Raw genomic sequence first — 24,322 nt, 5'->3', positions numbered from 1 at the left:
TTAAGAGCAATCTTTGACATCAATGGTAAGTCTAGCAGGAATAAAATGTATGAAGATAACTTTGATCAGCTCACAAGCAAACAATTGTATTTTTTTTCCATTTGCAGTCCCTGTGTCAGTATCGAATTGAAATGGAATGGTAATTTTAGACTTTACAACTGAGGATTCCAGCTCTTGGAGGGTATGGGTCATTGGAGCTGTTCACTATCATGGAAGTTATGAATTAAGCTATTTTGCCAAGAGAGGACTTGGAGAGCTTTACTTTTTGGTTTATTTACAGAATTATTAGTCAAAGTTATGATGAAATCATTGGGTGTCTGATAATGGAAAATGATTTGCTTAGTTTCCCCAATGACTATCCAGGTCTGATATCCTCAGTGGTGGGAATGAATGAGCTTTTTCTTCTGGTTATCTGATTGCAGAACATAACCTAAATTACAACTGGTCCTAGGTTTTTAATATTACCTTCAACCTGAGAGCAAAGTGACTTTTCCCTTTTTGTTTCCCATTTATTGCAAAACCACTTCCCCACCCCACCAGCACATACTCTAAGTCCACTATACAAGCTGTGATATGCTAAGCTTTCCGACAAATCTCCACTCTGTTAGCAGTTACATCATTAAATACCGTGCGCTGCCAGTGGGCTCAGCTTATCTTAAACTTTCATCTTGTCTCTATTGGACAGATTTGATAATAAGGGAGCATTGATAGTAAATGATGGATATACTTGCCATTGAAACAATGCGAATTCTGGCACAGTCCATGTTGCTGCTGCACACAGCAGAGTTAATGAATGGTACCATAATTTACAGTTGATTTGTGTATTATCAGGTTATGTATTTCTTCAAATGAGTTCTGAAACTTTTGATAAAGTATTAATAGAATGTTAAATTAATACTTTCATTGATGTAAGGACTTGATCATGAGCTAATATATTTTTATGCACTTCATTTAAGTTTTCTTTGGTTGTTCTTTATTGGAGCCTCATCTTGCCAGATACAAAAGATTGCAGAAATATCTCTGAAGGTTTTCTCTATCAATTTCATAACATCTTTTACAGTTTTTAAAGAGAGTAATTGTAAAGAAAATAGCATTGTTTAGTAGGTAAGTTTCCTGGGTAGAATATTTTTTTGTATTGGCTCCCTTCCAAAGTAATTATTGGTTTTGTAAGTATATCTCAATGATGATTTATAGGAAGTAGCCCTAGGAATGCTACCTTTCCTCTGTTATGAAGACCACCGTTCCTCTGCAATATTTTTTACTGTATTTAAAAAGTCTCTAATCCTAGTCTTGTAAATGGGAATTTAAGAGCACAATGTGCTATGTGCTTATTACTAAAGTATAGGTTAATCTTGCAGAGCAAGCTTTGGAGTATTTGAGTTATTTGTTTGGATGGGGTGCAGTGACTACTGTGCCATCACAGTTAGAGGTTATGGGTCTTTTGCCTTGTTCTGTTGAGATTTCAAGAGCATGCCATGCATAGACAGACAGATCTCTTGGGTATTCCTCTAACCTATCTTCCATATGTCTTGAATGTGGTTTTTTTTCTCCCCCCACTCCATGAAAGAACATAACATTATGTGGAGACCACACACAAGTGAATGTTAATCTGAAGCTGTTTAGGTGTTGTCTTAAACACATGCAAGAGTGAAAGTAGAATTAAAGGATCATTAATACATGGGGAAGCTACAGGATGTAATGATTAATTTGTTTTCTGTTATATTTTCAGCACAGCTAGCAATGTAGTATTGATTCAGTTTAATATTGGTTTAGCTTTTTAAGTTTAAGGTTGAAATTTGCTTGTTCTATGCATTAAATGCAAAATATTGCAACATAGATACATGGGGCTCCACTTTTGAAAGTTTTAGACTTCAGTGGAGCAGAATTTAAGCAATGAAGTTCAACATGCATATGTTAATGCATTCCACATTTAGCACGTGCTACAGGGGATGAATTATCTACTCGAAAGATCCTTGTTTCTCAGATGATGATGATGAACAGTTGCAAAGACAATTACTGTTTTTTTTTCTCCTGCGGTGTTTTTCCTGAAGAAGAATTTCTACAGGATTTTACAGACTGATTTTGTTGTTTGAATTCCTCTAAAAATCCAACTTTAGTCCCTCTTTTCTGGTGTTGGCATAGAAACTAAATTAGTAGATTAACAATCTAGAGATGTGTTCAAAAGGTAAGCAATTAGATGCTGAAAATCTTGGGGGGAAAAACAGAAAAATGCAGGAAATATTTAGCAGGTCAGGCAGCATCTGTGAAGAAAGAAACAGTTAACACTTTGGGTCACTGACATTTCATTAGAATGAGTTCAAATCCTATCACTGGAGTTGTGGAATTTAATTTGGTTAATGATGTAAAATTATATGTGTATATATAAAGTAGTCATCAGTTATGACCACAAAACTACTGGATTGTTGTAAAACCCTGTCTGGTTCACCATGAATTGAGAACAGGAACGGGACACAGCCCCTCCTACTCTGCTATTCAATGTTGTAACCTCAGCTCCACATTCTTGCCTACTTCCAGTAATCCTTCACCTCTTGCCACCACTGCTTTAAGAATATTCAAAGATTCTGCTTCATTCTTTTGAGGAAGAGAATTCCTGAGATTTGTGACTGTCTGCAGGGGGAAAAATTGTTTCACCTCTTGAGTTGGTGATCTCTTAAATTTAAACGACGACTGCTATTTCTAATCTCTTCTAAAGGAGGAAATATCCTCTCCAAATCCACCTGCCAAGACCCCTCAGGATCTTCTGTGTTTATCTTAAACTTTAGTGGATGCAAGCCTAGAGAGTCCAGCCTAAATAGGCGACCTGTCCATTCCATGTATCGGCCTAGTACAACTTCTGAACTGCTTCTAATGCATTTACATTCTTCCTTAAATAAGGAGACCAGTATAGTACTCCAAGTGTATTCTTACCAGTGCCTGATGGAACTGAAGCATAACTTCCCTTCTTTTGAATTCAATAATCTATGACAATCACTGTGCTTTTTTATTAGCATTTGCCAGATCCCTTTGCATCTCAGCACTCCACAATCTCTCTATTTAGAAAATGTGCTGATTTTTTTTTGTTGTTTTCCTGCCAAATGGACAGTTTCACATTTTCCCACATTATAATCCATTTGCCAGATCTTTACTCACTTAATCTTTTTATATGCCTTTGTGGCTTCTTTGTCTGTGCAGCCTGCTTTTGAACCTATCTTTACCCCATTAGCGATTAGAGCAAACATTGGTGCCTTCATCCAAGTCATTTATATAAACTTTTAAAATGTTAAGGCCCCAGCGCTGATCCTTGTGACACACCATTTAATATAATGTACCAACTGGAAAAGAAACACTTAAACCTACTGTTCATTTCATGTTTTGTGGATCTTCTATTCATGCCATTGTTACCTTTACACCATCAGCTATTCTGTAGTATTTGATGTGGATTCCTGTTAAATGTCTTTGTGAAACCCAATTCTCTTTTATCCACAGCACTTTACTAGTTTCATAAAACCATGTTGACTTTGCCTGATTATCTTGAATATTTCTAAACACCCTGCTACAAAATCTTTAGCGGTTTCTAACATTTTCCTTTTGACAGATGTTCTGCTCATTGTCCTGCTTTCTGTCTTTTTGAACAAAGGATTTGCATTTGTCGTTTTCCAATCTAATGGAACATTCCCAGAATCGAGGGGATTTTTGGAGAATTTATACCAGTTCATAACTGTCTTACTGCTATTTCTCAAGATCCTGGATTTGTGAGCCCACAGCTCCAACAGCTTGCTCAGTACCACTTCCCTGATGATTGTAATTTTCCTGAGTTCTTCCATCCAATTCACCAGTTTGCAGCTGCTTGTATCCTCTATAGCAAAGACTGTAAAAATACCTATTTAATTTATCTGCCATCTCCTTATTTTCCATAATTAATTCTCCAAACTCACTTTTTATATGACCAAAGCTCAGGTGATAATTTTTCTGAAATATTTGTAAAAATGCTTTTTTATTTTACAGTATACATATTTATACACCAGTACCCTTCAGGGGAGGAAAGCCAGCGACCTGACCCATGTAGCACCAGGCCCACCAATACAATTAACCCTTCAGTGGCCTGCATTGGTCTAACAAGTCAGTCAGTTTGAGGGGAATTGGGGTGAGGTAATATCGGCTTTACCAAAGCTGTATATATCCTTTTGGGGAAGAAAATTAAGATTAAATGTTGCCCCTTTGAATGTTATGTATACCTGGAGAGTCATCTTCCACGTTTATGCTAGCAAGAATCTCTTCCCATGTCATTTAGAACATAGAACACTACAGCACATTACAGGCCCTTCAGCCCACAATGTTGTGCCGACATTTTATCCTGCTCCAAGATCTAGCTAACCCTTCCCTCCCACATAGCTCCCTATTTCTCTACCATTCATGTGACTTCCATTGTTGATGAACTACAATCTCTTTAAGCTAAATAATATTTTTTTGAGCTAAACGTTAAATGGGTGTAATGAAGGTTCAACAGGATATTTTGTGAATAAGTTTTGATTCAAAATCCTTTTTTTAAAGGAAACAACTTTACCAATTTAAACACAAAGTTTATAAAATGGAGTTTCTTAGTTATGAGTTTTGAGATTGGCAACCAATTTTAACTTTTACAGTTATTTGCAAATTGATAACTGGCATGAATTACCATGAGGAATGAAGGTGGAAGTTTTAAATTCCTGGGCCGTGGACTTTGCCATCCCCAGTTGCCCCTGGACTGAGGAGGCAGTTAAGAACCAATCACATTGTAGTCACGTATAGATCAGACCCGGTAAGGCTGGCGCACTCACTTCTCTGAAGGGCATCAATGGACCAGACATTTGTGGACAATCCAGTAGTTGCATAGACTAGACCTTATTGCCCTGGCTCTTGGCAGAAAGTCAGTACTCCAATGGTGTGTTGAGGAGGAATGGCCCTAAAATTCTGACAGCTATGAAAGCCTTCCCTTGGCTAAGGTGGATTTCTAATAGTTTAAATTCCTCTTCAGAGGCATGTCAACAACTATTAACATTGAAGTAAATAATTCACATTATATTTTTAGATATAGTTAAATACAGTAAAAACAAACGTAATGCAAGATAATTTTTAAACCAAGCTTACCTACCTTCTCCTTTTACCTCCTTATCTATAACCCTACAATACGCATTGAAAAGCATTGGTCCTATTCCAGGTTTAAACTTACCGTAAGATCTGAGTGATAATATTTTTCTCTTCCCCCAGTGTAAGGCTGGGGAATCTCAGCAAGACTGAGCTCCATTGCTTGACTCCACGTGGCCCAGTAGTCCTGTGTGAGACTATTTGCATTAACTAGCAGGATCAAGCCCATTTAAAAGTAAGCTGATAAGTATTTGAAAAGGATATAGGGAATTGAAATTAGGTTTAATGAGAAAGCACAAGCTCAACAGATTATCTGAAGAACCACCTTCAACTCTTTATTTTGCTGTTATTTTTGAATTATGGCAAATTATACCATCTTCAATGTATTAATCTACTCTATTTTCCTATGGATATAAAGGATAATTTTCTATTTTTTGATTCCCAGTGCAAAGTCTTTAATGTGGTGAGTAAAGTTTCAGGTAGACAACCACTTATTCTCATCAAAATTAAAAGGAAAATTGGAGAATGCGTCCACACAACATTCTAAGAATGCCCAGTGTGAGAGGTAATCTTTAAGAAAAATAAAGTGCTGGTAATTCTGTGCATTGCAGTTCAAGCCAGACTTTTTGCAAAATTAGAAGATATTCCGTTTTTTTAAATAAACCATGGATGGTTGTGCTCCATGGTGTTGAAGATTAATGGTAATGTCCGATGCCTGCATAAAATCACATACTCTATGCATAAAATTTATTCCACAATTATTTTGTGCACAGCTGAGGTTGGGAATTGAACAAATTAACTTGCAGCACAGTTCAAATTAAAGTCTGGTCCTGATATTACTGAAACATAGGTATTACCGAGTGGATATTGCTTTATCTTACAGATCAGCTGGAATGGATGATAGAACTATGTGGTGCCTCAATAATTAAGGAACCTTATTTATTCACCTATAGCCCTGTAAGTATAAGAAAATGCTTCACTCATAATACTTATAAAATGAGAAAATTAGATTTGTTAATAGAAAGGAACTGAAACTCTGTTATTAAATGTTATATTAATATTTCTCCCTAAGACATTTGCCACTTTCCCCACCTGCTATTCAGACTTGAAGATTTGGATAAGCTTTTTCAACTAAATGTTACCATTAGTGAAGAATTCCTATTCAACCCTTGGAAGTTGTTAGGCAGCACTAACCTCTCCTTGGGTACTCCCATGCGTCTGAGGATGACTTCCATTATATTTCTGGGCATGCTAATGTAACAAATCCTATGAGCAGTCCACAAACATTCACAGATGAAACTTAGTGGGGCAAATCAGTGGGTTGCCACAAGTTGATTTTGTATCTTGTTTTATATTTAAATAAATTTCTATTTGTACACAGGTTGGGTGTGAACTCTATATAATAAAACTCCCAATAACCCAGCACAGTTGAGACCTTGGTGGATGACTGGTGGACTTTTCAGACTGGTGGATGTTATTTCATGTTAGTTCCCCGACACACTTCCAATTAGTTTTGTTTTTAAACAATGTCACCCAATATTATAATAAATTCTTCATTGAACTCAGTAAGTTTCAGGGGAGCATGAAAAACCTTGCTTCAACTGCCAGGTACTGAACCATTAGGATTTCTGAATGGTCAGATTGCGGATTATTGCATTTTTATTTTATTTTACAATGATCAATAGCACTTTAATTTAAACATGCTGCAAATGTCCCTGATATGCACAAAATATAAAGAGGAATTTATTGATACAAAAAGGTGAGAAATTTATCTTTCGTCATGGCATTAAGTGCTTGTCAGAGTATTAGCTGCCATTTGTACTCCTGCACATTCAACACCATTAAAGTCTATGGAATCAAATGTGTGTTGAATACAATCAGCAGCTGATGTTCACACATGCAGCCAAAGACCAATTCCTTCTCAACAAAATTCAAATATCTTGTGTTCCACAATGATACTGCATTATATTCAAGAAATTTTCCTTAAATAGTTACTTTATTACTCTTACAAATGAATGAGGGTGGTTTCGGTAATGACTTCTGTAACCATTGCGTTATCTCTTTCTATCCCATATGCATTCTGTGTGCTAGAACTGTACTGAAGTGGTGGTCGTGCAGCCTGATGCTAATCCAATAAACACAGACTACAGAGGTAAGTTTCTAGAGTTAAATATAAAAGTTACTTCTATCTTTATAGCACTGGATATGCTTTTTTGCATTAAACTATTAAAGCAAACTGTGTTTAAGATTTGATAGATATCCATTAATTGGAACACATCTCTCCCTGTAATGACTAAATGCAAGTATTGCAGATAAAAATATCTAATGCTCTGATTTCTCTGCAGTATCTATATAATAGTTTCAGACACTTCCGGATTTGATATCTTGTAGGCCCAAGAAGTGTGTTTGTGCTTTGCAGTTAAGAGACATGAAAATTTTGTGGGTGAATAGAAAGTAATCCTTGATTCATTTATTCAACCCAATTCAAAAATTGTTTGCATTGAATTGCTTGCTATAACTTTACTAATCTAATTGGGGTCTTGCAAGTAACTAGGTACTTCATTTTAGAAATTGTCATACTTGGGGGGGAAAAAAGAATACCCTGATAGTTAGCTTTGATTATTAATATGGTGTTGGAGATTGAATTCCATTGGACTGAACTAAACTAGCTTCTACAAACATGTGCGACCCTGCTTTCCTTGATGGGGAGACATGGTGGTTAGCTTAATATAGGTTAGGAAGGCTCGGTCTCTTAGCTTTTCATGATTTCTGTCTACTCAAATCAATTCATTGATTACTGTTCTGAAGAGTAATGTTTATTTTGATTTAATAGTTGAAGATTTAATTCCTAATGTTTAAAAAAAATTGACAATAAGTATGTTTGTTACAGCAATAGAAAGACAATACAATAGTACTGTGGTTTCCCGGGAATGGATCTTGGATAGTATTGCTTGCTATGAACGCCATCAACTGAAAGCTTATCAGATCTGCCTTCCGGACTGAAAGTCAGCACAACCTGGATATTCTGAGGATGTATTTGTTATTTAAATTGAATTTGTATATAATGTAAATAGATACATTTGTTATTTGGGTATAATGTAAATAACTGATTCAGAGCTCTATTAAAATAGAGCAAAATTCTGATCATTAATGCATTGCAAAAGGTTACATTTTAATTGTCTTTGGGTTCAATTGCAAATGCTTAGTGTTAACACCTTATTCAGTGCTAGATGTTGAGTCATAAACGTTTTGATTGTTTTAAAACAAAATTTGTGTTGTATGACAGGTTCAGAATTTAAGCTTCAACTATTAGTGCACATTATAGTGATAAAATTCAGCTTTGGAAATGGAGGAAAATATTGTGCATTGCCCTTATAAACACAAGAAAAGCTACACTCTGTAAAGTATGTAATCAATTGCACAGGTATTTTTTATCAGTTACAGTTTTACTGACCAGTATGAATGAAGATTGTGTATTTTATCTTTGTATTTAAGCATAAATTTAGTCTGTCGTACTTCCCAGCTTTCTATGATTTGCACTGTAGCTGTAGAATTCTTTCCTTCCAGAAACCCTGCAATTACTGTACCATTGTGTATCTGTGCATTTGCTCTGCTATTACTGCCCCTGACATGCCCTGACCAAAAAGGTGGAAGGAGTGATGCTCACTGATCTTTTTCACCAGAAGTCTTCCTATTGGCCTGTTAAAAACTGTGTTTTGATTTTAATCTCCTCCTTGGATCTCAATCTATCAACCTTTTTTTTCTTGATGCAGCCTTACAGTTCTGAATGCATAATTAACTTCACCAAAATGATATATTTAAGACTACATCAAATTTAACATGCAAGATTACTTGTTTTCCCAATTCCAGTTAAAACAATGAAAACTATTAATCATTTACAATCTCACTTGCTTCCCTGGTGTACTGCAGCTCATTGGTACAAATGGCAGCTATTATGGTATATTTCCATCCCTTTTTGCTAAGTTGTTTCTTTTTGCAGAACATGTTATTAATATAAACTTGCCGTGCCAAAGTTAGTTAAGAACTGATTTGTACATGAAGTTAAGGTTGCTGATATGGTGGAGGAATAGCCAATCTAAATTCATGTTGGTTGTAATAGGATCTGTATGCGATACATTCCTGTAATAGATTTCTTTGGCTCCACATTGTTCTAATTTGATCTACAACCTAACATTCACTTTGGTTAATCTGCTGACTAATCTTTGTGTTCTGTGATCTCAATGATTTCTGTATTCCAAATTTGTAACTCTGCTTTATTCCATGGTTAATTGTACTCTAATTACCAATCAATTGGCTCTTGGCTTTTGACCTTGGGCCATTACATTTTGTTTAGTCATTTGTCAGCAATTTAAAGTCAAGTGTTTGACTATGGCAAAAGTCTAAATGAAAAGTTTGGACTTGTCTATTCTGTAATTGAAATAATTTGGCAACAGTTTGATTTTTAAATTCTAGTGTAATGAGTTTTTGTGCCACAGCAAAATCTCACTAATTGCATTGTGACAATCTGTACCCATTGTAATTAAACAGGTGACAAAATTGACAGAACTACAAAAAAGCCTACATCTAGTCGATCCCCTTGCTCTGGTTTAAACTGCTGTCTGCCTTCAGCAGAAATCTTCCATGGGCTGTATTGAATTTTTCATTTGAAGGCTTCAGTGACTAATTTATACTGTCAAAAATTCACTGAAGATGTGTTGGGAGAAGAATATAAATTCTTAGACTATAAACAAAAGAAAAAGTTGTTGATTTACTATGCAAAAACTTGACTTTTTTCTTCCTAATGGATCTGCTGAAGTTCATAGCCCTGGTTCCAAAGTCTGTTTAACTTCAAACACATTCGTTTTCAGAATGTTTGCAATTGATTAAATACCAGAATTTCTCCTGTTGATTTTGTGTGGATTGAAATGCATCACCTTGCTTTATTGACCTCTGTCCACAAAGTAAGTTCTGCAAAGAAACAGCTGGGTTTTTAAAGATGCAACTCGAGGAATGTCTGAAGAACTATTTACCAATATTTGCTGCTGTGTTTTCCTTTGAAAAGTCCCCGAGTTCTGAATCCCTCCTTTTGAAATATGTCTGAATTTGGGAATGCTGGTGGTATATCAAAGATCTAAGGCAGGTCTCTATCACAACATTCTGGTCCATGACACTGGTTACCCACTGGGTGCATTTCCAGTATAGTGCGAAAAATAAGATAATGGTGCACTTTGTGCATGATATAACAATTGTACTGAAATGTAAAATATCTTTATAAAACTTTGTAAAATTTTAATGCATTCGACAGTGATAATTAAAACAAAAAGATATCATTCTAACTGAGCTGCCTTTTATAAATTTGGATCAAACTAATTTGATTGAATACTGCAAAACTTTACATGGTAAAGTCACTCAATTATAGTTTTGTTGCTAAAAGACTGTAATTAACTGCAGGTAAGTCATACAAGCAAGATAAATTGAACTTGTTTATCTGCCTATTTCTTTCAGTTCTAGATGTGTATCTTGTGGGAAAGAAGCTGCTTGAAATAAATGAATGGGGCAGCTATGTAATTAAAAATGAGATTGTGACCCAAGGTGCAAATTATTAAACTGTCTACTTTTTCTTTAAAAATAAAGCATACTTAAATGAACATCTGGTGTGCATTTCAATAACAGTAGTACAATAATGCAATGATGCAAGATCATTAACCTGAAGCATTAAGACTCCTTTTGTTCTACACAAATATTACCTAATCTGCAGAGTATTTCTAAGATTTTCTGCTATTTTGATTTCCAAAAAACAAAATTGGTAAAGTACTATCTTGCTGGCTAGTTTCAGTGTTTCAGATGTAAAGAAGTTTATTACATTTTTGTTTTCAAAAAAGGTGTATTAGTGTAGATGAAATATGAGACTTGGCCACTAGGTTATATCTCAATAATCCTTTCAAGCAACATGGTATGCTTTATAAAGACATTGTTTTTGTGCACATTGCATTGTGCCAAGGAAAAGCTTGTTTCCCTCTTTATGGTGGAACAAATCCATCTATTAAATGGAGATACAAGAGACTGCTAGATGCTGGAACCTGGAGCAGCAAATGATCTGCTAGAGGAACTCAGCAGGTCGAGCAGCACCTGTGAGGGGAAAGGAAATGTCATTGTTTTGGGTCAAAACCTGATGCAGGGTCTCAACCCAAAATGTTGACAATTCCTTCCCCCACCCCCACAGATGCTGCTCAACTTCTCAGCCTGCTGAGTTCCTCCAGCAGATTGTTTATTGTTCCAACTATTAAATGGTCAATCTCTTCAAAGATTTAATTAGCTGGAAATTATGTCTGCCTTTTCTATTCTCTTGAATATTGGCTGTTGCACTTTCATCATAGAAAGTTGCCTGAGTTGATTTATTATGGAAGGTCAAGTTAAAATAGAGTCATACAGCATGGAAACGGGCCCTTCAGCCCAACTCGTACATACTAACCAAGATGTCTATTTGAACTAGTCCAATTTTCCTGTGCTTGGCCCACAATAGAGGCTAAGTGGGGAATTGTCACAAAGTATGACCAGTAGGGTTTGAGAACAATAACAGAGATGGTATTTTGATGTGGACCTGACTTATCTAGGTAAAAGTATTGTCCCAGTACTGGGATGAAATCAATGAGAGGGTTTGGGTAGGGGCAGGAGGGAGGCATTTGAGGGTTGTAGTGCATTTATTAAATTGCAATAATTAAGAGCTTTAACTTTGAAATATTGGGGACCACAGGCAAGTTAGGTCATTAATGAGCAGGATTTGGTCTTGGATAGAATAAAGACAGTTTTTCATGATATAGAGGATGGGTGGCTAGACAGGAGGTCATTAGAGTAATTGAGTGGAAATGACGGTATGATTTAAGAGCTTTGGAGTATTTTCATCTGCTGATTGTCACATTTAATTACAGACTATGCAAATAGTCAAGGATATTTGTATTAAGACAAAGAATGCAAAAGGTGGCAATGTTCGTATGCAATACGTCAGCAAGCCAACTGTTTGTTGTGTTTGACATCCCTTTAAAGGAAGAATTAAATAACTAGTAAAAAGGCACAGCATAGATTCGGTAGTACTTGATATTGGAGGATGAAGAGATGAAGGTGGGGCATTTGCCACTGTTGTGGGTCTTCAAGAGTGAAATTTTCTCAATTAGCTAAACAGATGGTAATCAAGTGTTGGCTAACCGCAAAAGTAGAGGCAAGAGAAATGCTTAAATAAAGTGTAGTTAGAATTTAGAATTATTGGCTATAAACTTGAATCTAGAGGGATGAAATGGGGGAACTTGTATAGCTGGAAGCTGTAATTGAGGAAGTGGTAACAGGGCACTTAGAAAACAGGATTGGGCAAAGTCAATATGGATTTATGAAGGTACCAGCAAAAAAGAGAGAACTAGTAGACTTTCAGAAAGCTTTTGATTAAGATGCTATATATTTGATTAAACAAAATTGGAGCACTGTAATGGGAAGAAGAGGTAAATGTACTGGCATGGGTTGAGGATTGGAACAAATGACAGAAGCAGTAAGAATAAACGGGTTATTTTCAGGTTCAGAGGTTGACCAAGGAAATGATGCAGGAATCAGTGCTGGAGCCCCAGCGATTCACAGTGATGTGGATGAGGAGATCAAGTGCAATATTTTCAAGTTTGCTAATGATACAAAGTTAAGTGGCAGTGTGGGCTGTCAGCAGGATATGGAAGGTCATTGCGAGTACAGAGAAACTACATAAATGGGGAAATTGAGTGGTAAATGGTAAAAATGAGAGGTTTGGTCAAAAAAATTGACCCTTTTCGTCCACTTTGGTTAAAAAATAAAGTATTTTTTTAAATGGTGAGCTGTTGAAATTTGATATTCCAAGGGATCTGGGTTTCCTTGTACATGACTCATTGAAAGTTAGTATGCAAGTTCAGCAAGCAATTTTGGCTTTTAGTGCGAGAGGATTTGAGTACAGGAGTCAAGATGTCTTGCTGCAATTGTATAGGACCTAGTGAGACTGTATGTGGAGTATTGGGTACAAGTTTGGTCTCCATACCTGAAATAAAGGATGTACATTCCACAGAAGGAGTACAATGAAGATCCATCAGACTGGTATGTGGGATGGCAGGTTTGTCATACTTGGATGCATTAAGCATACATCTGCCAGCTCATGCTCCTCGCCCGCCCTCCCCCCCCCCCCCCCCCACCCTTTTATTCTGGCTTCTGCCCTCTTTCTTTCCAGTCCTGATGAAGGGTCTCTGCCTGAAACGTCGACTGTTCATTTCCCTACACAAATGCTGCCTGACCTGCTGAGTTCCTCCAGCATTTTGTGTGTGTTGCTCCAGATTTCCAGCATCTGCAGTCTCTCTTGCATCTCCATTAAGCATACATGATCTTTATTCTGTAAAGCAAAAGAAAAGTGTAGATGCTGGATATCTGAAATACAGGAAATATTCAGCATGTCAGACAGTTAATGCTTCAAGTCAGAGACCCTTCATCAGAAAGTCAGTTAATTCTGTTTCTCGAAGACTCAAGATTGTAGGTTCTGGAAATCTGGAGCAACGCACAAAGGAGGAACTTGGTGGGTAAGGCAGCATCTGTGGAGGGAGATGGACAGTTGACATTTCGGGTCGAGACCCTTCATCAGAATGTATGATACTCAGTCCTGATGAAGGGTCTCAACCTGAAACGTCGATAGTCCATTTTCCTCCGTAGATGCTGCCTGACCTGCTGAATTCCTCCAGCTTTTTGTGTGTAACTCTGGTTCTCTTTCCATAGAAGTGCCTGTCCTACTGAGTGTTTCCAGCATTTTCTGTAGAGCTTTACTGTCTTGATTTTAGAGAATGAGAGATGCTGTCATTGAAATATACAAAATTCTTGAGGCTTGACAAGGCAGATGCAGTGTTAATGTTTCCCCTGGCTTGGGTATCTAAAACCAGAGGTCACTGCAAATAAGCTGGCCATTCAGGGCAGAGATGATAAGTAATTTTTTTCACTGAGTGGGCTGTGGAGGCTCGGTCCTTGAGTATATTTAAGAAAAAATGATACAGTTTTGGATTTTAATACAAGTATGTGAGGTTAGTGCCAAAGAGTCGCTGAAGTAAATTGTCCACCATGATCTTATTGAAAGTTGGAGCAGGCACAAGGGGCCAGATGGCTTAATCCTGCTTTTAGTTATGTTCAGTTAGTTGATGGCTGGATAAAGACCTTATTGTCCAGTAATTAAGAGAAAATTTAGTTTATTTAATTTAAGGTTGGAATAGAAGGGCCACATTTAGAATAAAGATATGCATGCTTAAGTACGTTCACCAAAAATAACAGTGGCAATTTTGAGATTATTATTTCATTTAAACTACTTTTCAGATAACTGAGGAATGGGGCAAGGCTTGGCTGAACTGAAGCCTGATGCAACAGTGGTGATAAAGAGTTGGAGTCTGGCACCAGAGAAATTGCAGTTTTGTTTTTTGTCCTGAAATGAAGCTACTTAGTTAATGACACAATCCAGAAATGTGTTGCAGTGTAAGTAATTGCTTATGATGTAATTGCAGTAAAGGGGAAATTGTTTTATCTTTTATGGTCAACTGGTTATGGAATGAAATTACCCCTGCGTGATTAGAATCAGTGTGTGATAAACACTAATGTTGCATTATGGCAATGGTGTTATTAAGTGTGCTGATTCTGAGCATCTGGGGCTACAATTTGACATAATCTTAACATCTGTACAATTCATTAACTTCCCATAGAACTCTGAATAAGTATCTTATTAATGTGTATTCTCCAGTCTGATGCCATCATAACTTTAAAATGTAATTTGTTCCATTATTCCAGCTTTTTCTTTTGGTTATAGTATGCCAATTTATCCCATCAGAGGTTCCAAGCTGCTTGTTTAATGTCCTGAGGAGACGTTCTGCATTATACAAAGATCAGCATTTGCTTTCTATGAATCATCTTTTCATTGCATCTGTGGTAGAGAACTCTACATTTAGTTATTACCTTCCTCTGTGTTTACCATTGCAACCTTCTGTCTCATAACTAAATAAATGTTCAGTTATTAGACCATACAATTAATAAACGTCATTTGTATTTATGAGTTCTGAGTCTTTTCCACAAACCTACTTGCAAAAAGCAGCAATTTCTTCTTGATTCTAGTCTCTTCATTTTCGCTAGGCTTCCTTTCATTCTTCAGTTCTGTACTGGAACATCTGAACATATTTTAAAAACCTGTCTCAGTTTTTTCTCCAGTAGTTTGAGGCATAAGCCCCAGTAATACTCAGTGTTTTCTCTTTCCACTGAAGCGTCAAACTTGGTGTATTTTTGAAGGGGTTTTATTCAAGACAAGTTGATGTATTTCTGTGATTGTAATCATTGCTCACTAAATTAAAATTCTGACACACAAAGGTTTTGAATTTTTTTCCACAGAATTCCTCTGGCTTGTTAAGTATTGCTTGCACTTTTTGATTGAGTTCCAACATGTGCAAGTATAGCCTTTCAAATTTGATAGTTTACTTTTTCCAAACTACCCACAAATATAGACAAGCTTCATGGAGGTATCTGAATTTCAAAAACATGTACAAGTTAATATAGGTAGTTTACAAGCATATATGTGTGAACATTAATCGGTTTTGACAATTTCTCTAGATTACTGCTGATCCTTCCATTCAGTAATAGTTTTGCAGATTCAATCCACTATATGCTCTCATTTATCATTTATCAAGTTTAATAACTGCATTCAGTTCTAAAAGGTCCATATTTTATTCATTCTAGGAAATCTTACATTTAAAGAAAATTCTATCTATGGAGCTTTGCAAAGTATAGTATTCTATTTAATAATTGTTAAATGTTGCTTCTTCCATAATTGGAGATGGCGAACTGTCTTACCTGTTCTATAAATTTTTCATAGGTGTTCCTTCTTGTTTGGTATCTGAGTGTAATTTTATAGCTTGTTTTAGGCCAGAATCTTGGCTGGAAATTACAAGAAATCATTGCCAGTTTGGGTTTTCTTTTGATGGGTTGATTGGAATGGAAAGGCATACGGAGCTGTGAGCAGTGTAGCAGCTGTTACACAGTCCTCTTCCTAATTTCACTGATAAACTAGAATTATGCAAATAAAATTAATTGACTGTTGGACGTCTGCAGACGAGACTATATAAGTTTTTCTGGCAAATGACCAAGACAGTTTTGTTCACTGTTACTTTGTTTAAATAGTTTTTTAATTCAGCCACAAGAAATAGGATGATGTTTCCTGGTTCTGGGTCCTTACTGCTGCACTCTAATCAGAAACTAGTAGGAATTTCATATGTGATCCCTTATAATGTTTTCTTATCATTTATAAAGTAAATTCTGATTAAGGGCAATTCAGTTAATTAAACTTGATGACTTTAGGAGGGGGTGTGTGAAGCACACTGTACACCTGAAATTGATTCACAAATGCAATTTGTTTTAAGATTTACTTGAGGACAAAGAGTGGGACCTGTGTCTTGCCGCCTCCTCTCTTACTCCCTCCACCACCCCCCCCCCCCCCCACCGTTCCCCCAACCTCCACTGCCATTCATGGCCCAAAATATATTATTTTGTTCCTCCTCCAACTCCAATGTACTGCAATCCCAGAACAAAGGTCTCCAGTTAATATTCTGAACCCAAAAAGTTGTGTTGTATTTTCAGATCTTGACATGGGAATAGTTATCTCACAATAGGAATAACTTTGTAACTGGGGCCACCAAACAAGTACGAAGAAGGCAACAGGAAGAAATAATATGGTGGTCAATGTTAGGAATTATGTAGAATCAGGCATTAGGGACATTGAGGTTAATTTGGAACCAATTTGTCATGTATAACATTCAACCGACAGGTTCTAATTTTGTGGCCAGTGCTTTTAATTATGCAAATTTTTCTCATACATTATAGTAATCAAGACAAAAGACATGACACCTGCAAAATAGAACATGTTCCCCCATTGGTCACTTAATGGCACTTGAGAATCGTAGTTACCGTTTCATGACACAAAAAATAAAACTTCCTGCAATGATTCTCGACAATGCAATGCACCTTCAGTCTTAAAAAATCTCTCCTTTATGACCATTTTCTTTCATCAGCCGTGCTTAAGTACCAAATGTATACTATGGGCCCATAATCATTTGAGACTGAAATAGGTCTGCAATTTTTTTTGTAAGACACTTCTAATTAGCAAATGGCATCTTTCAGTCCAAAATTAAGTTAGATTTGAAAATGTTTTTTGACCTGTAGAACTCAGTATATAAAACATTTCATCCCTTGATCTTTTATATCAGATCCTCTGAAATCCTGGTCAGTCAGTTGTGCATTTCCCAGGCCTATGTTTAAAATATCCAGTAGTTTATTTTCATTTTTCTTCTCATGATTAAGTGTCAAACATGATTAGCATCTCTTATTAAAATATTTTGTTACTCACTGTGGAGTGACTGTGAACTTACTGTTCATCAATGGCAAATCCACTCTTAACCCAAATGTGCTTTGTTTTCCCTATGGATCCTAAAATAGTTTTGATAGTATATAACATGCTGAATATGTTTGGAATTTGAGTTTCCATCAGTCTGCCTTAGGTCCCAAACCCCTCAGGTCACCTGCCTTGAATGGAGAATAATTCACTGAACCAATGTTTTAAATGCATGAAAAGGCGAAGTCGTGATTTTGAATACCTGTGCTGTAAACTCATGGTGGCCCTGTCCCAAAACAGCAAGGCCCTTATTTGTTCTGGATTTTGGAGGGTTTCCACAATTTACATTGTACAACTCTGATTTAACCTTCAATATGTCCACAATTCAACCCTTGAAAATCGTTTCCTTTAAAAACAAGAGAAAAAACATCCTTGTATTCTTAAAAAGCAGTAATCACCTCCCAATCCTATCCACCATGTATCATCACAAAGGTATCACGTGCCAATTGTAATTTACAACCAACCGACATTTCAACAATTGTCAGTTTTAATGATTTTTTAAATGAAGTTGAATTTTGCAAAACACAATCAGGGATTGATTTGTAACCAGAATTCAATGAATATATAATTAGTGCAAAATGCTGCTGTCACTGCTTTTTCCTGCAATGGTTTTATTTTCTTATCATCATACATATGCCATGTATTAAGATGACAGGTCTCCAGAGACCGCCAAGCAATCACTGTCTCTCTGGGCCTGGACCTGATGAAAATTACACTTCTTTTCAGATCATTTAATATTGTAACCTAGCATTATACTGTCAGGGAAAACCCAACCTACCTTTAACGGCATCATTTGATGGATAAGTAATTTAAGTGTGTCTTGTATAGTAAGGGATCCAGTGGATTCTTTTATCAGAGTTACATTGCCACTAAGAAATGTTGTCATTGAGGTTAACTCCAAAGGGGGGGGGGGTAACTGTTTTAGGGGTACATTAAGATTGGAATTTCGTGAAACATGTCAGTCACTTTTCACAAAGACTGCTACTGAAATTTTGTGTTGATTATGATGTGATGCTCATTCAGAATTAGCTGTGAGCATTTTCATCTGACTGATGTGATTCGAAAATGTGCAGATAGGCACAGGAACATTTTGTACAAAATAAGTGACATGCATGAATTCTCAATGTTAAGGACTTATTCGAACCAAATAATAATAAATCACAGCCGGTGGACTCCATGACACTTATTACCATTCTTCGAGTAAACCAATGAGTTTGAATAAACAAATGATGGGCTCACTATAAAGTACCAGCTGGTATTTATTATAGGCTGACCAAAACACCTTTACCTATTGGTGTACTGTCAGTGCTGTGGGGTTTGTGGCACGCAATTTCTGTACAGCATAGTCTGATCAAAAATGAGCAGTGTTTTTTTTGGTTTTTGTGGCAAAACAGTTAGCCAAAATAATTGAATATCTCACATACTTGCCTCCAGTTAGGGAACTTTAATTTCCAACTGGGCAGGCAGAGAGACTTGAAGTCTCATCTCAAAGACAGTACTGTTCACAAATGCATCATGGCACTGGATGTTAGCCAGGATTATTTGCTTACATCCTGCTGTGGGATGACCCCTTGGCAGAAATCAAGGAGTCACACTCTAGGTAAACGGAAGTCCTACCATTCCATGTGGTACTGGGGTGTTGGTGAGTGGGAGGTGTCAGAACAGTTGATGTTCCAGTGCAGTGAGTTTGCTAAGTTTATAATCAATGAGGAACCCAGTTAAAGATCACACCATCTCACTTACTAAGCTTGAAGGACTTTTCTCTGACTGATTGAACTTGACAAGCTGCCTGAATGACTTTGACATATGTTATCCTTGTAACAACACCCTTAGGAAAGAAAGGCCACTTAGGAAATTGTGTGTGTGGCCTTTAGATTTAATTATTTTCCTTTTGGCCCATTTTGTTCTCCTAGTCGATGCTATCCAGGTCAACAAGGCTAATATTAACCCTTCTCCAGCAAGCATCTGCCACAAAGTCCTCGAGCAGGATACCAAAGGGTTGCCTTGTACATCAAGCCTTCAATGGTTGCAGGGACTATCCTTCTGGTTCAACTACAGCTTTCATTTTCCATTAAGTTATAAGCAGAATAAAAGGAGAGGGAATGCAAAGGTACAATGCCCCAGAATGAGTTTGTTCTGACCTTTTCCAGGCACATTCGCTTTGGTTATGTGTTAAGTAGAACCCAGGTTGATGGCACAGGGACAGCTGTGAAAATCAAAGGTTGTCTCACCTGGGATTTCAGTAGCACACCTCCCTTAATTTCTTTCGACAAAGCTGAGCTGGCATGGATTTCAGAGGGAAAGCTAAAAAAAAATGATCTTTTAAAGACAAACTGGTTTTAAAATGAGCACATCACAAGTGGGAGGTAAGACTTTCTCAATTTTTATAGTATTTAAAGGTAAAAGTGAGAGTTTTTATTGGATGATATTAGATGAGCTGACTGCATTGCTTTCTTTGGCACTTTTGGTGGGCCAAATATTAATAGTGTTGGGTCTTGGTCCTAATTTCCTGTGAGCTATGTTAGCTGTGTAAAATGCTGTTAGCACTCAGGGAAAAAAAAACTTGTTAGTATAATTTACCACACAAATAGCATGCCAGTGAGTTGGCAAATGTAGAACAGAATGGCACTTTCATCCTGTCTAGCAGGGCTGTCCTTAGAGGGACAGGTATTCAATGATCCAATGATCTTGCACGTTTCACAGTTTCAGATACTGTGGCTCATGTCCACACAATATTCAAAAGGATTATTTTTGTATGTCCACTCTAATTAAAGGATTTGACAATTACGTTTTCAAATTGGTGTCCTATATGCAAGTCCTTCTCCTTAAAATCATCTAAGCAATATTCCCAGAATGCTCTGCAATAATTGTCTCTCTAAAAAAAAATTAACCTGCTTCTTCACTTTATGTCACAGGCATCCTCAAACTTGAGCCAGGTCTGTCGTGACTCATTTGGTATTATATTACCAGCCTTTCGGCAGATCTGTGATTGTCATTAATCTTAATCTCTGTTGATTGCTTCGAATTAATAGTGTAGCGGAAGATGTTTGACTCGGTAGCTGCAATTTAGGAAGCAATCCGTCACACTAGATTTGCTCTGCTGTTCCCCCCTCTCTTCTTCCCCGGGGAAGTTGAGTAGTGCAGGTGTGACTCCAAAATGAATAATATTTGGCCTCATTGTTTGCTGCATAAAAGATGTCTGTGGTAATTTGGAGGAACGTCGTAGCATGTTGGTGTAGTACAGATAAGTTAACAGTTCAGATATTAGGCTGACAGACATTAGTTATTTTCCTCGCTCCTGAAGCAGGGACAATAAACTGCTGAACATACTGGATTAATGCTTAAATGCAAATTAAATAATGTGAGGATAGCACCAAAGAGATCTGGATAAAAGAACAGGGTGCAGCACATAAATTATGTGAAACCATCTTTTCTGGGTGGTCTCTTCTCTAATAGTTCTTTAAATGACTTCACAGAATAGCTATACTAAAAACCCACTTGAAGAAAGATTACTCTGTGGATAAAAATTGTGTTGAATAGTTGAATGTATCTCCACAATGTGATATATTGGGATGTCAATCCGCAGGCCACTTAATGCTTTTAGATCTTAAATTATTAAAACATAGTTTGGTAGAGATAGAAACTTTATTTTGTTGGTGATTCAACTTGAATGTTTTGCCTTTATTTTTCAATTTGTGGTGTTTTTTTATTATTATTCAAAATCAGTTAATTTTGGATATTAACAACAGACAATAAGATGCATCAACTTTAGATTGCCTTTGGTGTCTTAAAAATTCACCTAACTTGAAACAACAAAGTTATGGGCTGTGTGATAAATTAGTCTGCTGATACTACAAGCTACAAGGTGAAGTTGATTGGAGATCTGAAATCTCCATTCCTGATTTTTGAGGATTACCTGCAGGATCCCTGTCATTTGATGGACAAGTGAATACAACTGCCCTTAACCCTATTTCTTAAAGGAAGCAGTGGAGTTTTCCATTTATGCTAATGCTATACTCATACGTGCATTGGAGTTTAAGAGAGTCAACTTGGCAGATTGCAAAGAAATGGGATTACTTTTGCTGAAACCTGTCAGTGTTACCAGTGTTGTTGGTGTTTGGTTGAATATTGGAAACTACCCACAAATTTTCTTTTGGACTGTGGAGAGAAATCACTTGGCCTGAACAACTTCTGCAAAATTTTCATTTTCTTTCACATAAGCATACACCTCTTTGGTTTTATGCCCCATTTCTGCCCATGCTTTTCTCTATAATTTTTCACCACCACCATACCATTAAGCAGCGCATCCCACACATGCAATTGGCCAGTATGTGCATGGTTATAAGTGCAAGTGCAGCATTCAGAAAGCCACATGTAAATTCTGTATGGCTGCTATTTATTATTGGGATATTTTATTGGTGAACCCTTCTCCCCTACCCTCTCCTCAGGTGCTTCCAGGTACACCTTTAGGGTTGTTTAATTGGTTAATCTAAAGAAATGAACACCTGGGAGAAAATCAACCATTATAACCAGCTAGGGATTTACTTCTGACTATTGCAACAATTTAAAAATTAATGATTAGCATTTCAAATTGCAACCTTATGTATTTTCTTTTAAAAATACACAAGTTTAATTGGCAATCTGTTCTGTTAGTTGAGCAGTTACTGCATGGGTCTGCAATAGTGTCTGTTCTTAGCTTGAAAGACTTAGATATCCAATGTCGAATTCCCCTTCTGATCACCATCCTGCCACCCTTCCTGGAAAACAGAGGTCAAAAAGCAGGAGGCACAGGTTTAAGGTAACTGATAGATGGATTAGAGGGAGGTTGAGGGAAAGCTAATCCAGAAGAAAGGCAAAGATTTGGAATGTTCCATCTTTGCAGTAACACTATGCATTTAAGAAGTACCTGGATGAGCACTTGAATAGCTCTAACCTGTATGACCACAAACTGAAAGCCAAGAGTGGAATACTCTAAACAGAATTTTTATTGGCTGACTTGAACAAGATGGGCAGAGTGGTCTCTTCAGTAAATTTCTATGATTCAAAATCAATGTGAGTCACTTCAATTTTGGGTAGTACTTTAAAATAAGTAGGCATTGATTCATAAGATAAGATATCATTATTAGTCATGTGTACATCGAAACGCACAGTGAAATGCAACTATTTTCAGTAGAGTGTTCTGGGGGCAGTCCGCAAGTGTCACCACGTTTCCAGTGCCAACATAGCATGCCCACAACTTCCTAACCCGTACGTCTTTGGAATGTGGGAGGAAACCGGAGCACCCAAAGGAAACCCACGGAGAGAACGTACAAGCTCCTTACAGACAGCGGCTGAAATCGAACCTGGGTCACTGGCGCTGTAATAGCGTTACTCTTCCCATTTCCAAGTTGAAGAATCAAAATTGGTCCAAATTTAGTTGATGTTCTCTCAACCTACTCTTTCCTCATATTGGAATGACCTCACCTCCATTCTCTTGTCCAAGGGTTTCAATCAGATTTGAAGTACAGGACCAGCCGTGATTTTATTGAATGACAGAACAAATTAAACAATATTGCATTTTTTCCAAACGTATACTTTATTCATAAAATTTGCAAATATGTAATACAGTAAATTTATATGTGGCCATCCACAGTTCAAAACATACCATGCTATTTGCTTACAAGATTTACATTACAATGGCATGGCTTCAATTTTGCTGTCATATACAGTCCACAAGGGATAGGCTGGAGAGGTTGTTACACAGGTTCTAGGCCCTGAATATGCAATGATAGCAGGAATCTTAAACTGTGGCCTCTTCTATACATTCTTTGCAATGGCAGCATCGATCTTCAGTGCATCCCTTCTGCACATAGCCATGGGCCTTGGAAAGTGCCAGTTTGCAACATTTGGTCATCGACAGAAAACATAAAATAGACGTGGAAAATAGCAGCAAAAGTAGGCCATTTGGCCATTTTAACCTGCTCCATTACTCAATGCAGTCAATAGATCCTCTACTTCAATATTTCTGCTTTCTATCCAGATCCCTTGATAATTTTTGTGTCAAGAAACCTATCTGCTTCTGAAATATGTTCAGTGACAAGATCTCCATTGGCTTCTGTTATAGAGAATCCCACAAGTTCACCAACCCATGAGTGAGGAAACTTCTCCCCATCTCGGTCCTCAATCTCCCAACGCATACTGTGACCCTTTGTTCTGCACCTACCAGCCATGGGAAATATCCTCCCTGCATCCAGCCTAGCTCTGCCAGAATATTTTTACGTTTCAATGAGACCCCCTCTCATAATAATGCACAATGCACAGCACCTTTAAATTTTTATTTTTGACATCTTTAGACACCTGAACACTATATTGTACTAAGTACAGCTACTTGCACTGCACAGCAGGTTTTGCCAGATCAAAGGGCATCTTTCACTGATCTTATAATCTCTCTGCAGCAATTGATGTTTGTCTCAGTGTATGTCTCTGGGAATCGACAATGGAGCACAGATTCCTGTGTCATAGAGCCTTATGGGATAGACCACAACAAAGGACTCCTCTTTCCAGACCTTCTTGGCACACCCTGGGGACAATAGCCTCATCTCCACTGCAACTGCCTTGAGGGCAGCAGCCATGACACTGAAACTTTGGCGGTGCATGAAGGAGCTGGCAGGCAGGGCCCATCTCACCACCAGCCAAGTGAGGTCTCAGTGTAAGCAGCCAGCATAATCAAAGACCCCACCCACCCAGGTCATTCTC

The 24,322-nt window shown here is 37.2% G+C and overlaps 1 protein-coding gene across 6 annotated transcripts in view; it reads left to right on the top strand.

Moving 5' to 3' along the window:
- The window catches only part of LOC127583067 (breast cancer type 1 susceptibility protein homolog), a 70,763-nt gene extending 60,024 nt beyond the window's left edge, over positions 1–10,739 (top strand). For all 6 annotated transcript variants that reach the window (XM_052038795.1, XM_052038800.1, XM_052038798.1 and 3 more), the window contains 3 exons: positions 6,008–6,081; positions 7,216–7,276; positions 8,015–10,739. In XM_052038795.1, coding sequence (XP_051894755.1) covers positions 6,008–6,081; positions 7,216–7,276; positions 8,015–8,127 — 248 coding nt within the window. In that variant the 3' untranslated portion in view covers positions 8,128–10,739. The remainder of the gene's footprint in view (positions 1–6,007; positions 6,082–7,215; positions 7,277–8,014) is intronic.
- Positions 10,740–24,322: the final 13,583 nt, after the last annotated feature.

This window comes from Pristis pectinata, chromosome 25 (genome assembly GCF_009764475.1).
Source record: "Pristis pectinata isolate sPriPec2 chromosome 25, sPriPec2.1.pri, whole genome shotgun sequence".
NCBI lineage: Eukaryota > Metazoa > Chordata > Chondrichthyes > Rhinopristiformes > Pristidae > Pristis > Pristis pectinata.
The sequence above is the reverse complement of the archived record's forward strand: the minus strand, read 5'-3'. Positions and strand labels throughout refer to the sequence as shown.